General features: G+C 47.0%; 1 protein-coding gene across 30 annotated transcripts in view; it reads left to right on the top strand.

The window, feature by feature from the left end:
- nrxn3a (neurexin 3a) overlaps positions 1-16,924 on the top strand; it is a 1,599,218-nt gene that overhangs the window by 1,238,530 nt on the left and 343,764 nt on the right. For all 30 annotated transcript variants that reach the window (XR_013888541.1, XR_013888540.1, XM_080202257.1 and 27 more), the window contains one exon: positions 6,016-6,197. Coding sequence is in view for 28 of the 30 variants with exons in the window: in XM_080202257.1 (XP_080058383.1) it covers positions 6,016-6,197 (182 nt within the window). In the remaining 2 variants the exon portion in view is untranslated. The remainder of the gene's footprint in view (positions 1-6,015; positions 6,198-16,924) is intronic.

Genomic DNA, 16,924 nt, shown 5'->3' with positions numbered 1-16,924 from the left:
ACTGTGAGGCAGCAGTGCTAACCACAGTGCCAGCGTGCCGCCCAATGGATAAGGAAAGGTTGGATAAATTCGACCCATGACCTCTAGAGTTTATAAGAATGAGAGGTGATCTCATTGAAAGGAATAAGATTCTCAGTGGGGCCTGGCAGGGTGGATGTATGGAGAACCCAAAGCAAGGCGTCACAGACCAAAGATAAGAAGACGGTCACTCAAGACTGAGGTGAGGAGAAGTGTCTCCACTCTGAGAGTTGTGAGGTTTTGTCATTCTCTACCCCAGACAACTTTTCAATGAATCATAGAACCCTACAGTGAAGAAAGAGGCCATTCGGCCCATCGAGTCTGCATCAACCACAATCCCACCCAGGGCTTACCCCCATATCCCGACATATTTTACCCACTAATCCCTCTAACCCACGCAAATCAGGACACTAAGGGGCAATTTTAGCATGGCCAATCAACCTAACCTGCACATCTTTGGACTGTGGGAGGAAACCGGAGGAAACCCGTGCAGACACGGGGAGAATGTGCAAACTCCACACAGACAGTGACCCGAGCCAGGAATCGAACCCAGGTCCCTGGAGCTGTGAGGCAGCAGTGCTAAGCACTGTGCTAGGTTTCATGCATCACGGCAATTTAACAATTTCTGTAAATGACAGACTTGTTTTTGTTTTGCCAAGTTGTGAACCTATATGCAATAACCTACCTCGTCTAAAAGTGTGTCCCTCGATTGTCACATATTATACCACAGTATTATGGAATGAGCTGTTGGCAGCATTCCTGTTTTGGGAGTCAGAAGTCACAGGCTCGAATCCTGCTGCAGCTTGTCCTGACCTTATGATATGTAGGACTGCAGACATCCAACAGGATGCCGCCCTGTAGGTGCTCAGTCAATGAGAATATTCAAACCTGTTTCAAGATAGATTGTGGGTCGCTCAGACAATGGGGGGATGTGGAGAAAAGGAAGGAAGATGGGGTTGAAGTAGAAATTTAACTTACTGAATGGCTCACCTGGCTCATCCCTGTTCTTATTTCTTAAGTACTTATATACTAGGGACAGCGTAAGAAGCAAAATATTCAGACTGGGGGACGTGGGACTTGTTTGAGATGAAGATTGAGCCTGAGAGGGAAAGGAGAGCTGTAGCGATTGGCAGCGCTAGTCTTCCTTATGAGGCAGTGTCGTCTCTCTCACTTAATCATTAGACACATTAACCAGCACTAGTGTAGAATAAAAGTGAATTCAGACCTATTCCACAGATCTTCAAACTGATGTTTGAAAAAGAATAATGCAGCTGATAAAAATTCCTCCAGTATTTTTAAGACTACACTCAAAACCTCGATAGGCATTTCATTTGAGGAATGCCTCCCATCCGTTGACTCTGTCTACACTTCCCGCTGCCTTGGGAAAAGCATCCAGCATAATTAAGGACCTCATGCACCCTGGGCATTCTCTCTTCCACCTTCTTCCACCTGGAAAAAGATACAAAAGTCTGAGGTCACGTACCAACCAACTCAAGAGCAACTTCTTCCCTGCTGCCGTCAGACTTTTGAACGGACCTACCTTGCATTAAGTTGACCTTCCTCTACACCCTAGCCATAACTGTAACACTACATTCTCCACTCTCTAGTTTCCTTCTCTATGAACGGTATGCTTTGACTGTATAGCGCGCAAGAAACAATACTTTTCACTGTATGCTAATATCTGTGACAATAATAAATCAAATCACATCAAACAAATTATGCCTGAAATTTGGAAATCATTCAGCTGCAGGCTTCCCTCTTATTAAGACTCTGGGCGGGATTTTCCAGCCTCCAATATTCCCACCGAATGTCAAGGAAATCTGGTTGCCTCTCCTAATTTTTGTAGAATATTCCGGCCTCTGTGTTCGCCTGGTGGGGTTCAGGAGCCCCACTTTGGCATGGTTGCCACTGTGTGTTTGTTGCAGAGAATGGAAGAGGTACAAAATCCACTGGATTCTGTTTTCTCCGAGCCTTCCTGTCAGCCTGGGGAGCTTTTAATTCCTGCTCACCCTCCCTTCCGAATGGCCAGCTTCCAAACGATGCAGACATCTGCCACGGTCTCCCAGTTGTCCGTGTCAACATTCAGCACCTTTGCATCTCCCTTTGCTGGTGTCTTTGCAACAGAGCTATGGACACCCAGGAGGTCATGACCCAGTGGCAAGCTCACCGCACAGAGGGTCTTAGGATATATGACTGTCGTACACTCAATGACCTGAGCGCAGACGTCGTTGCTGAGGGAATTAGGAGGCCCCAGGATATCCAAGTTGGTGACAAGAGATGCCAAAATATGTCTGAGATGACAAAGTTGGAAACTGTATAACAGATGTAACTGGAGTGCCAGTTTCCCATGCTTTTAGGTAGTATAGCGTCAGCACCTGGAGTTTGGCCCATGGCAGTAGCTTTCCTGAACTCCTCCTCTATGATTTCCAGCTCTGCCACCACAGCCAGGCTTTCTATAGTGTCCAGAGCTCCCTCAGCGAGTAAGGTGCCACTCAAGGTAGTGTTCCACCCACTGGCCAACACTTTATTGCCTTTGTATTTGATGGACCATTAATGGATGAGAAAATGACACTCAAAGGAAATGATTCTGAAGAGCTACAAAGATTGACTTTAAGTACATTCCAATGAATAAAATTAATGTAACAGCAGGGATTCAAACCAAATGATTCAAGTACATCGTGAAGGAAGGAAGTAATTTTCAGGAGGTTAATATTGTACCAATTAAGGCCATGAAACATGAGGTGGCATAGTACCAAGGTACAGATGATTGGACAAGTTCAGATTCGGACTAGTGTCAGGCATCCAATGGATCGCCTTCATTTCTCGAGTGAAATATTTATTTTTTCTCGTGGTGTTACCGACTAATGGATATCATAAATGCAGAAGGAGGCATCAAGGGTGCAGCGACCACAATCTCACTCCAACCCTATTCCTGTAACCCCACCTATTTACCCTGTTAATCCCTTGACACTATGGTCAATTTAGCATTGACAATCAACATAACCTGCACGTCTTTCGGACTATGGGAGGAAACCAGAGCACCTGGACAAAACCATAGAAACCCTATAGTCCATTCAGCCCATCGGGTCTGCACTGACAACAATCCCACCCATGCCCTATTCCCCGTATTCCCACATATTTACCCGCTAATTCCTTTAACCTACGCATCCCGGGACACTAAGGGGCAATTTAGTTTGGCCAGTCAACCTAACCCGCACATCTTTGGACTCACGCAGACACGGGGAGAATGTGCAGACTCCACACAGACAGTGGCCTGGAGGCTGGAATTGGACCCGGGTCCCTGGCACTGTGAGGCAGCAGTGTGAACCATTGTGCCACCATGCTGCCCTGGACAGTGCAAAATTTGTCTCTCAGGCTCCGATACTCGATCTAAAGAATTTGAGTCTTTAAAAAGTTGAGTCCCTGGCGCCATTCAAAGGGTGTAGTGTGACTCATTTGAATAATAGTCGAGAGGGTTATGGATGAGCCACCACTGCGTCACTGGCTAGGATTCTCCAACCTCACCCGTGGCTGGGATTCTCCAGTCCCGCTGCAATGCATGGAGATTTCTCTGAGTGCCAAATTCTCCATTCTCGCTGGGAGGGGCATGCAAGGCTGGAGAATTCTGACCATTATCTGTCTGAAAGCACCAATCGAGCTATCTCCTGAACTGGGTGGTGGAATTGGGAAAACAATCTTAAAAGGACAATAAGGGAGAAAGTCGGATAGGCATTCCAGAGTCTTTTTTTTGCCTCCAGAATGAGTAGGCAATAGGAGATGTTGAGGAGTGAGTAGCTTGATTTGATTTTGCATTGGACAGAGCTATGACTTATACACTTTCTTCAGTCCCACTCCAGAGAGTTGAGCACAGAATCTGGACACCCCAGTGCAGTGGTGAGGAATGCCGCACTTTTGGACTTGCAATCTTTCGGATGAGACTTTACGCCGAGGCCCCTATCTAACCCCCTCATGTGGATACAAAAAAACCCCATGGCATTATTCTGAAGGGGAGTAGGGGAGTTCTCCCTGTTGTATGGGCCAATATTTATCCCTTAACAAACGGCAACACAGAGCCCAGATAATTCAATCAATTATTGCTGTTTGTGGGATCTTGCTGTTCCCAAATTGGCTGCTGTGTTTCCGACACTATAACAAGGATTGCGCTGTACTCAAACACACATAATGCACTTCCGGGTGTCTTTAGATTATGAAAGGTGTGATAGAAATTATTAGATTTTTCTTTATAGCTGCATCCTCCTTCATTGGAAACATCCTCTTTCTTATAAAAACAAGGGTTGTCATGGTTGTATGGAAATTAGAAAGAGTCAATACATTATGTGTGTGACAAACACAGCTTTGAATGAAGTGTTGTTGGCCTGATGTCTCAGTTGTAAGTGCACAGGTTGTACAAAAGAGTATGAAATGGGAGAAGGGCAAAGCAAGAAGGTCCTAGTTTCAATATCCTGATCTGTGCCGAGTTAGCTTATCTCAACCATAGTGGGGGATAGGATCACCAGTCTTCCAGGTAATCTCTTCTGCACCCTCTCCAATGCATCAACATCCTTCCGGTAGTGTGGCAACCAAAATTGTCCAAAGGAGGCCTAATCAAAGTCTTATATAGCAGCAACATGATTTTCCAATTCCGATACTGAACACCCCGACCAACGAAGATCAGCATCCATACACCTTCTTGTCCACCTGACTTCCTGCTTTCAGGGAACTGTGGAACTGCACAACTAGATCCCTCTGTATGCTCATATTTCTAAGGGCTGTACCATTTCCTGTATACTTTCCTTCTGCACATGATACAGACAAAACATACAGTTCATAGAGTACATAGGGGAAGAGGAAAGGAGAGACAGCGCAGAGTGTAGTGTTACAGTCATAGTTAGAGTGTAGAGAAAGATCAACTTAATATAAGGTAGGTCCATTCGAAAGTCTGATGACAGCAGGGAAGAAGCAGTTCTTGAGTCGGTTGGCATGTGACCTCAGACTTTTTCCCGATGGAAGGTGGAAGAGAGAATGTCTGGGGTGCGTGGGGTCCTTGATTACGTTGGCTGTTTTTTCGAGGCAGAGGAAAGTGTAGGCAGAGTCAATGGATGGGAGGCTGGTTTGTGTGACGGACCGGGCTATATTCACAACGCTTTGTAGTTTCTTGGGCAGAGCAGGAGCCCATACCGAGCTGTGATACAACCAGAAAGAATGTTTTCTATGGTGCATCTGTAAAAAGTTGGTGAGAATGGTGGCAGAGCTGAAATAGGGTTGGGAGGAGGCTCAGCTGGAGCTCAAACACTGGCATAGGCTAGATGGGCCGAGTGGACTCTTCCTGCACTGAAAATGTCAGGTGATATTACCAGGAATTTGTTTTGGACGATTCTCCTGATTGGCTGGCATGACTTTGATAGCAATCCATACCCACCCCCCCAACCCACCCCCACACCCCACCACACTCCAAATCCCTCACCCCCCCACCCCTCACCTCCCCACCCCTCACCTCCCCACCTCCCTACAGCCCTCACCCCTCAACTCCCACCCCATCACACTCCACACCCCCCAACTCCCACCTCACACCCCTCACCTCCCCACACCCCCCCACACCCCTCACCTCCCCACACCCCCCCACACCCCTCACCTCCCCACACCCCCCCACACCCCTCACCTCCCCACACCCCCCCACACCCCTCACCTCCCCACCCCCCCCCAACCCCAACACTCCACCCCAACACCCCACACCCCACACCCCCTATCCCCTCACCCCTCCATATCACACACCCCCCACCCTAAGCTAATAAATGTGTCAACTCTGTTTGTGTTGACCTTCAGTGGGGGATCTGGCAGCCAGTCAGCCTGGCTCCCTGAAGAGATTGCGAGTGGGATTTTGTTACTGTTTGAGCTTTGATGTGGGGGGTGTGTGGGGGGGGGATTATTTCTGATCGGTTCTGATAAGTGTGCAGAGCGCAGTGCTCACGGTGCCCCCCCCCTGTCTTTGTCTTCCAGCTGGTACGACATACATCTTCGGCCGTGGAGGGGGAGTTATAACCTACACTTGGCCGGCCAATGACAGACCCAGCACAAGAACCGACCGCCTGGCTGTTGGATTCAGCACCTCAGTGAAAGATGCCATCCTGGTGCGGGTGGACAGTGCCCCTGGTTTGGGAGACTTCCTTCAGCTTCATATAGTGAGTAACCTGATACCAATCCGCTACCATTTAGCCACCATCCATCCTTGACCTCCTCACTCCTGCCCTCAAAAGGTAAACCGCCTTTGGGCCAAATGCCTGATGAAAGGACTCGGGGCCACGTCAGCAGAAAGCTTTTGCTCAGTGCTGGGAATTGCAAAAGTGCGTAGAAATTAACTTTTGTGTCCGCTGCTCGCAAGACTTGGTGATGAATTGAACAAATCTTGTTTAATGACAGCGAATCTAATTGCAGCCGTTTCCCCTTCAGAGGTATTGGACCACTGGTGTCTCGAGGTATCGGGTCTCAATGCCCCACCCCATCAAAACCAGTGATTTATTGCCTCAGGGGAGTTCGTCAGCTCTCAAATGGGAAAGGTTTTGTGCGTGGCGATCCCTGGTTAAAGAAACAAGCCCCTCGAATCCCGTGCAATAAAGCGCATTCTGTGCACTCAGCCATTTGGAACTATCGATGTTAATCAAGTGGTAATTCTGCATCAAGCTCGGAAACGCTGCTCACTCTCAGTTGTTGAGAAAAAGCGTATTAACAGGAGCATGGAGCACACGTAAAAATCCCCCAATGTGTCATGAGTTTGGCATCTTCAATTCTTGTTAACGAGCGGTCCCCGGTTACTTATCTCCGGGAGTTACCCTGTGAAATATCCCAACACTCAGACTGACTTAAAACATTAACGGGAATCCCTGTGACTTCTCAACCTGAGACTCCTTCCCCCATTACTCATCTCAATCCAGTTCACCTTGTTAATTTTAATCAGATATTATCTGGATTTTATTATATATATATATAGATAGATTATTGTTTTAAGTGTGTGGCATTGAAAAGATAGATGTAAACATTTGCATTACAGCAAATAGAAGGAGTATTGTGTTCTGTAATGGGTGTCCAGACATGGGGAAGGACTCTCCAATTGCAACTCGCTGTAAAACAGGATCGGAATCAATGGGAATGGACAGTGTGAGTGGACAGGACGAGGGTGTGTGCGCCAGGGACACACAGGCTGCCCGCGTGTTATCGGTAACCCATCCGCACTGTCCTTAGATATCCACTGGCATTTTGAAACTCCAGTACATGGACTGTCTCTTAAAGGAGGAGATGGTCGTCAGCTAACAATACTGGCTTGGTGTACATGCATGTCAGATGTACTTGCCATAGTGTGATGAACGGCAGCACTTGTTGTGGTTCTGCATCCGTACAACTTCCCGATCGTTGTCACCTTTTGTGGATTACAAGGAGAAAAATGTGAGAGGAAACAAAGACTAAAATAACTGATTGAGTAGCTGCAGATCAGAATGAATTTCCACGATTTTCCTATTGTGCAACACGTTACATACAGTGTACAAAATTCCAAACTAGGAGCTGGAGTAGGCCACCCAGACAGATGTGAGGTAATGCATTTTGGAAGGTCTAACACAGATAGGAAATGTACAGTAAATGGCAGAACCCTTAAGAGTATTGATAGGCAGAGGGATCTGAGTGTACAAACACACAGATCGCTGAAAGTGACAACGCAGGTGGAGAAGGTAGTCAAGAAGGCATTCAGCATGCTTGCCTTCATTGGCCGGGGCATTGTGTTTAAAAATTGGCAAGTCATGTTGCAGCTTTATAGAACCTTAGTTAGGCCGCACTTGGAATATAGTGTTCAATTCTGGTCACCACACTACCAGAACATTGTGGAGGCTTTGGAGGGGGTACAGAAAAGATTTACCAGAATATTGCCTGGCATGGAGGGCATTAGCAATATAGAGACGTTGGAGAAACTTGGTTTGTTCTCACTGGAACGACGGAGATTGAGGGGTGACCTGATAGAAGTCTACAAGATTATGAGGATCCATGGACAGAGTGGATAATCAGAAGCTTTTTCCCAGAGTGGAAGAGTCAATTACTAGCGGGCATAGATTTAAGGTACGAGGAGCAAGGTTTAAAGGAGATGTAAGAGGCAAGTTCTTCACACAGCGGGTGGTGGGTACCTGGAACTCACTGCTGGGGAAGGTAGTGGAGGCGGATACGGTAGTGACTTTCATGGGGCATCTTAATATACGAATAGGATGGGAATAGAGGGATATTGCCCATGGAAGGGCAGAGTGCTTCAGTTAAGTTGGGCAGCATTGTCGGTGAGTGCAGGCTTGGAGGGCCGAAGGGCCTGTTCCTGTGCTGTAATTTTCTTTATTCTTTGCTCTTATTCAGCCCCTCAAGCCTGCGCTGCCGCTCAATAAAATCACAGCTGATCTTATTGTAACCTCAACTTCACATTCCCGCTGACCCCCGATAACCTCTCCCCCTCCCCTTTTTAATCAAGAACCTATTGAACAAGAATCTATTGAGCTTTACTGGTCCATGTTGGTGTTGATGCACCTCATAAGCTTCTTCCTACATTTTTTCATCTCACCCTATCAGGATAACTTTGTGTTCCTTTCTCCCTCACACGTTTATACAGCTCCCCCTGAAATGTACCCATGCCATTCACCTCGAAGAATAGACTTGATACCACGGCCCAGAGGTCTCCAGCTGTTCGAGCTGATGGGTTATCTGGTCCTACTGCAGTAAACGGAGATTTGGTCCAGTGCCAAACCCTCCATCCTCACTGCCAGCGGTGAACAGCTGGAGAATTCTGGCCCAGCTGCATTGACCCACTAATCTAAAGTTGAGGAGAAGCAGTGGCATAATGGTATTGTCACTAGTAACCTAGAAAGCCCAAGTAATTCTCTGAGAACCCAAGTTCGAATCCTGCCATGGCATCAGGTGGAATTTGAATTTAATTTTTTAAAAATCTGGAATTAAAATGCACTGATGACCATGAAACTATTGTCAATTGTCGGAAAAACCTATTTGGTTCATTAATGCCCCTAAGGGAAGGAAATCCGCCATCATTGCCCAGTCTGGCCTACATGTGACTCCAGAACCACAGCAATGTGGTTGACTTTCAACTGCCCTCTGAAAAGGCCAAGTGAGACACTCAGTTCAAGGGTACTTAGGGATGGGCAATAAATGCTGGCCCAGCCAACGATGTCTACATCCCATGAACTTACATCTGTGAGATAAGTTCTATGTAGTTACCTGCTTATGGGATTAAGTGGGATGTTTGGCTTACACCTGCTCAGTTATAATCATTGGCTTTAACATAGGGCTGGAGTGTAGAACCAACATCGATCACGTCAGCTTCCCGATTGGGTGGGACTGGTTTAAATACTCGCTGTGGAACTGGGCTTAAAATCAAGGGCTGCACACTGGCACAGTGGTTAGCATCGCTGCCTCACGCTATCAGGGATCCGGGTTCAATTCCCAGCTTGGGTTACTGGCTGTGTGGAGTTTGCGCATTTTCCCTGTGCTTGCGTGGGTTTCCTTCAGGTGTTCCGGTTTCTTCTCACTGTCCAAAGATGTGCGGGTTAGCTGGATTGGCTGTGCTAAATTTTCCCTTAATGTCAGGGGAATGAGCAGGGTAAATACATGGGTGGCACGGTGGCACAGTGGTTAGCACTGCTGCTTCACAGCTCCAGGGACCTGGGTTCGATTCCCGACTTGGGTCACTGTCTGTGTGGAGTTTGCACATTCTCCTCGTATCTGCGTGGGTTTCCTCTGGGTGCTCCGGTTTCCTCCCACAGTCCAAAGATGTGTAGGTTAGGTTGATTGGCTGTACTGAAATTGCCCCTTAGTGTCCTGAGATGTGTAGGTTAGAGGGATTAATGGGTAAAATATGTAGGGATATGGAGATAGGGCCTGGTGGGATTACGGTTGGTGCAGACTCGATCAGCTGAATGGCCTTTCTGTACTGTAGGGTTTCTATGAGAGATTTCGGCTGATCCCAGCTGTGTCCACATCTATTACTGAAAGCATTAAGCTTCAAAGTGTCCCAGTTTGGATAGTTCTGGGGAAAAGGAAAGCACAGTGGGGAGCAGAAGGTTCATTCTTCGCTGTACAGTGCAGTTGACAATGAAAATGACAAGGTGCTCAGCTATTAAGTGCGCTGTTGATTACCAGGCTACCCGTGACCCAGACAATCTACAAGCAACCCTTCTCTTCCCTTTGCTTTCAATTACCAGCGAGCAAGCTGTAATTTACTAAATATCAGACCTCCTTCTGTTGCCTGTCATTAGCTCGTGGCTTTGCCTCTCCCATTACTCTGTTGCTGCTTGCGGTGTTATGCAGATAGTCATCTTTGCCAGCGTGCGGGTGTGAGAGAGTGATACCAGGAAGAGATTGACACTACTGCAATATTAATGAGCTCGCTGGTGACAAGCTGCGGCTGACATTTCTGACATGCCCCTCTCGGGGAGACGGTATTCTTTTGATGAAGGAAGAAAACAGGAGAATATTTCTCCATCACCCACCCCCACCGTCCCCCTGTCAGGACTTGAAATGAACTGTGCAATCCCCGTTAAATATGGTTGACTCTCAATTGCCCTCCAAGGGCATCCAGGGATAGGCACCAAATGTTGGCCATTCAGCAACATCCATGTCAGTTTATTTCTTTTGGTTATTTATGAGTCAGAAGTAAGGCTTACATTAACACTGCAATGAAGTTACTGTGAAATTCCCCCAGTCACCACACTCCGGTGCCTGTTCAGATCAAGTCTCCTAACCAGCACATCTTTCAGACTGTGGGAGGAAACCGGAGCACCCGGAGGAAACCCGCGCAGACACAAGGAGAATGTGCAAACTCCACACAGACAGTGACCCAAGCCGGTCCCACGAATGAATAAAAAAAAATCAAATTGCGGGATTAGCAGGGTAAATACATAGGGTTACTCAGGTAAGTCCTGGGTGCGATTGTTGTCGGTGTAGGCTCGATGGGCTGAATAGAAACATAGGAGACAGGAGCAGGAAGAGGCCATTCAGCCCTTCGAGTCTGCTCTGCCATTCACCACGATCATGTCTGATCGTCCAACTCAACAGCCTAATCCTACTTCCTCCCCCTCATCTTCAATCCCATTTGCCCCAAGTGCTATATCCAGCCGCCTCTTGAATACATTCAATATTTTGGCACCAACTACTTCCTGCGGTGATGAATTCCACAGGCTCACCACTCTTTGGGTGAAGAAATGTCTCCTCATCTCCATCCTAAATGAATCTTCAGACTTTGGCCCCTGGTTCTGGACCCCCCCACTATCTGGAACATCCTCCCTGCATTCACCCTGTCTGGTCCTGTTAGAATTTTATAAGTCTCTATGAGATCGTCCCTCATTTGTATGAACTCCAGCGAATACAATCCTAACTTAGTCAATCTCTCCTCATACATCAGTCCCACCATCCCCAGAATCAGCCTGGTAAACCTTTGCTGCACTCCCTCAGAATGGCTTTGCATTTGTAGTGATTCTATGATTCATAAGAACATAAGAAATAGGAGCAGGAGTAGGCCATCTAGCCCTTCGAGCCTGCCCCGCCATTCAATAAGATCATGGCTGATCTGAAGTGGATCAGTTCCACTTTCCCGCTTTCTCCCCATAACCCTTAATTCCCTTGTCTATCAGAAACCTATCTACCCGTGACTTAAATATATTCAGTGAGGTAGCCTCCACCACTTCAACGGGCAGAGAATTCCAGTGATTCACCACCCTTTGAGTGAAGAAGTTCCTCCTCAACTGTGATCTAAACTGCCCCCCTCTTATCTTGAGGCTGTGCCCTCTAGTCCTGCTATCCTTTCTAAGCGGGAAGAATCTCACTACCTCTACCCTATCCATCCCCTTCATTATCCTATACGTCTCTATAAGATCCCCCCTCAGCCTTCTCAACTCCAACGAGTACAGATCCAGTCTATTCAGTCTCTCTTCATAGTCCAACCCCCTCATCTCCGGTATCAGCCTAGTGAACCTCCTCTGCACTCCCTCCGAGGCCAATATATCCTTCCGCAAGTGCGGCGACCAAAACTGCACACAGTACTCCAGCTGCGGCCTCACCAGTGCCCTGTACGGTTGCAGCAAGATTCCATGGTTGGGTGGTGGGACGCTTAACATTTTCCACTCCAAACTCTACACAAGGTGGAGTGGTACACCCAACAGAAACTGTATTGTGAAAAGAAAATTTAATGACTGCAGACAGGGTTCTGAGTTCCTGATCTTCCTTCTCCTGTAGTCTGTGTGGTTTTGCTGTCTGTTTTTATGGTGATTTTTTTTCCCCCCTGTATCTACAAGATTTGATGTTACATTATTGAATTTGATGTTATCAGTGTGCACACAGCTCACAACACCGCAGCAGATAATGGAAACATGAGGATGGCATTATAGATTCAGACAGTAAGCCACAGGATGCCTGTGACCTGTTGGCTTATCAGCCATGCCATTTCCTCTCCCTCGCATTCAAACACGTTAGGTTTCCCTCTTTTAAGATACAAGGATCCCTGCAGCTCCAGGATTGTTGACATTTATAGAATGCAAAAATTCACTGCGTGGCGCTGGTCTCCAGTCTCTGTGTTTGCTGGAAGGCTGCAAGCATCCCGCCTGCAAATAAAGACACAAAAACATGCAAAGCCCAGCTGCGCAGAGAGATTTTTTTTCCTCCTTCCTCCTTTCCCCGTCTTCTCCTGAGGCTGGTGAGGTCTCCGTAAGCTTCACGATCCGTTCTTCTATCTCAGTAGCTCAGGTACCGTTCCGGCGTCGACCATGACTCACTTTGGCAGGGGGGAAACATTGGCCTCCAGTGCTGTTATCACTGGACTCTTAATCAGCTGATGTTCCGGGGGACCCAGGTTCGAATCCCGCCACGGCAGATGGTGGAATTCGAATTCAATAAAAAATATTTGGAATTAAGAATCTACTGATGAACGTGCAACCATTGTCAATTGTCGGAAAAACCCATCTGGATCACGAGTGTCCTTCAGGAAAGGAAATTTCCCATCCTTACACTTACAAGAAAGATATGGAAGCTATTGAGAGGGTGCAGAGGAGATTTACAAGGATGTTGCCTGGATTGGGAGGCATGCCTTATGAGGATTGGTTGAAGGAATTTGGGTCTTTTCTCCTTGGAGAGACAAAGGATGAGAGACGACCTGATAGAGGTTTATAAGATGTTGAGAGGTATTGATCGGGTGGATTCTCAGAGGCTATTTCCCAGGGCTGAAATGGTCGCTATGAGAGGACACAGGTTTAAGGTGCTGGGGAGCAGGTACAGAGGAGATGTCAGGGGTAAGTTTTTCACTCAGAGGGTGGTGAGTGAATGGAATCGGCTGCCGTCAGTGGTGGTGGAGGCGAACTCGCTGGGGTCTTTTAAGAGACTTCTGGATGAGTACATGGGATTTAATGAGATTGAGGGTATTAGATAGGCCTGGTAGGTAGGGATATGATCGGTACAACTTGTGGGCCGAATGGCCTGTTTGTGCTATCGTGTTCTATGTGCATGTGACTCCAAAGCCAGAGTAATGTGGTTGACTCTCTGAAATGGTCAATTGAGACACTCAGTTCAAGGGCAACTGAGATGGGCAATAAATGCAGGCCCAGCCAGCGATGCCTGTGTCCCATGAACGAATAAAAAAAATTCTTGCCTCTGAGTTATCGGTTCAAACCCCACTCCAGACATTGGGGGGCAGGATTTTCCAGCCATAATCGCACCAAGACTGGAAAATCCCACCCAAGGCCAACAGCCCTTTGCATAGCCCGTGTCGCACCCGCTATGATTCCTGTCTGCTTCGATTCCACCTGATACTCCCCTCAGTGCAGGACTGAGGGAAGCTCTGCCTTGTCAGAGATACTGTCTTTCAGCTGAAACATTAAACCTGCTATCCCTAGAGAACCATAGAAATGATACAGCACAAAAAGAGGCCATTTGGCCCATCCTGTCCATGCTGATGCCTCTCAGCAAAGTAAAGTAAAAGATCCCACAGTCATTTTCTATCCATCAACCTCAAAGATTTGGCATGTTATAACCCTCAGAGCTGAACACTGAGCTCAACAACAATAGACTGTGAGCTTATTCCACCATCTTAGCCTCTTTTTTTCAATATTCCAAATTTTTTTTTGTCTCAATGCAAACCACACACCCCCAACTGTCTCACACACACACACACACACACACACACACACACAGACACACACACACACACACACACACACACACAGTTAGCTATCTCTTGTTCTTAAGTTTGCCACATCTTTGTAGCAATCTCTTCCGGCTACGGTTTGATATTCAGCACATTCTCCCTCTCTTTCATTCTGATGACTTTTCTAGTCAAACCCTGACCCCTATTGCTGCCCTGTCTGAGATCAGCTAGGGAAGAAGTCTCACAACACCAGGTTAAAGTCCAACAGGTTTATTTAGTAGCAAAAGCCACTTTTGCTTTTGCTACCAAATAACATAAGAACATAAGAAATAGGAGCAGGAGTAGACCATCTAGCCCTTCGAGCCTGCCCCGCCATTCAATAAGATCATGGCTGATCTGAAGTGAATCAGTTCCACTTTCCTGCTTTCTCCCCATAACCCTTAATTCCCTTGTCTATCAGAAACCTATCTACCCGTGACTTAAATATATTTAGCGAGGTAGCCTCCACCACTTCAACGGGCAGAGAATTCCAGAGATTCACCACCCTTTGAGTGAAGAAGTTCCTCCTCAACTCTAATTTAAACTGTTCCCTCCTTATCTTGAGGCTGTGCCCTCTAGTCCTGCTGTCCTTTCTAAGCGGGAAGAATCTCTCTACCTCTACCCTATCCATCCCCTTCATTATAAGACAATCTCTATAAGATTCCCCCTCATCCTTCTAAACTCCAACGAGTACAGACCCAGTCTATTTAGTCTCTCTTCATAGTCCAACCCCCTCATCTCCAGTATCAGCCTAGTGAACCTCCTGTGCACTCCCTCCAAGGCCAATATATCCTTCCGCAAGTGCGGCAACCAAAACTGCACACAGTACTCCAGAGTAGCAATCTCTTCCGGCTACGGTTTGATATTCAGCACATTCTCCCTCTCTTTCATTCTGATGACGAGGTCAAACAAACTCAAAATGTTAACTCCGTATTCCCTCCCTCCAGACCCACTGAGATTTTCCAGCATTTTCTGTTTCAGGTTCTGGCAATTCACCTTGATCTAAAAAAAACGTCATTTGTTGGTGATTTAATTGCTGTGTGTGTGGGACCTTCCTCTGCGTGAATTGGCTGTGATATCACAACAGTCATGACGTGGAGATGCCGATGTTGGACTGGGGTAAACCAGAAAGAAATCCCACAACACCAGTTTAAAGTCCAAACAGGTTTATTTGTAGCAAACGCTCGACAATCGCCAGGCAAGACTGTTCTCTTCCTGTTGGCAAATACTTCAGTGGTCGCGAGCATTCGGCCTCTGATCTTTGGGTGGGCGTTCTCCAAGGCGGCCTTCAGGACACGTGACAGCGCAGAGTCGCTGAGCAGAAACTGAGAGCCAAGTTCCACACACGTGAGAACGGCCTCAACTGGGATCTTGGGTTCATGTCACACTATCTGTACCCTCCACAACTTGCCTGGACTTGCAAAATCTCACTAGCTTTCCTGTCTGGAAACAATACATATCTCTTTAACCTGCGCTTAAAGCTCTTTCCACTCACATTGTCTGTACCTTTAAGAATTGATTAGCTGTAAAGACTCACATTCCAATCATTACGCATGTAAATTGAGTTTGTGTCTTTGAGTCCTTTTTACGACCAGAACTCCCAGCCACCTGACGAAGGGACAAGCTGTCCTGAAAGCTTGCGGCTTTTGCGTCAGATAAACCTGTTTGGACATCGCAAGAGTGGCAGCACTGCAATGCAAGGAGCTCCATTAGCTTTGGGATATAGCCTGAGGGGTTTTCTGGCGCTTTGTTCTTTATTAAATTTTTCACGAGATGAGGGTATCATTGGCAGGAACAGTATTTGTTGCCTGTCCCTAGATGCCCTTGAACTGAGTGGCTTGCTAGGCCATTTCTGAGTGCAGTTAAGACTTAATCACATTGCAGCGATTAAGACATACATGGATCGGAAGACTCAGAGCGATATGGGCCAAACGCAAGCAAATAGGACTAGTTCAGTTGAGGAAACCTGGTGGATGTAATAAGTCTGCGGAAACTTTATTTACAAACTCTAACAGTAGTACACAGAGTATTGTCAGACAGCAGTCTCCCTCTGGGGGGTGTCAGAGGAACTGACACTCTTGGTTAAATACAAGGCAAAGACTCCCTGATTAGCCCATCAGTTGACTCCTTAATCGGGGAGTTTATGTTCCAATAGGCCAACTGCAATGGCCTGATTGAAGTTATTGCAGTCGGCGTGGACGATCTGGGCCGGAGGGCTTGTTCCTGTGCTGTATATCTCTCTGACTCTAAGACCTAAGATCCAGAGTCACATGTAGACCAGACCGGGTAAGGACAGCAGATTTCCTTCCCTAAAGGACATCAGTGAATCAGATGGGTTTTTCCAACAATCGACAATGGTTGCGCGGTCATCAGTAGATTCTTAATTTCAGATATTTTTTATTGAATTCAAATTCCACCAGCTGCCATGACGGGATTCGAACCCTGGTCCCCCAGAATGTTAGCTGAGTTTCTGGATTAATAGCCTAGTGATAATACCCCAGGGCCACCACCTCCCCATCTGCGCCTGTGTGAATGGTGCTAGAATAATGCAGGTTCTTTCCTCCCTAAACGCTGGTAGAACCTTTCATTGTAAATGTCCCGGTGAAGCTGAATGTATTTGAGGTTAAATGTAGTCACATGCCCCAGGTCAGTGATGTGAAGCTGATTTTTCTAGTCAAACCCTGACCCCTATTGCTGCCCTGT

This window comes from Carcharhinus amblyrhynchos, chromosome 14 (genome assembly GCF_965287045.1).
Source record: "Carcharhinus amblyrhynchos chromosome 14, sCarAmb.v2.hapA, whole genome shotgun sequence".
Classification (NCBI taxonomy): domain Eukaryota; kingdom Metazoa; phylum Chordata; class Chondrichthyes; order Carcharhiniformes; family Carcharhinidae; genus Carcharhinus; species Carcharhinus amblyrhynchos.
Note: the sequence above shows the minus strand (reverse complement) of the source record. Positions and strands in the feature narration are given on the sequence as shown.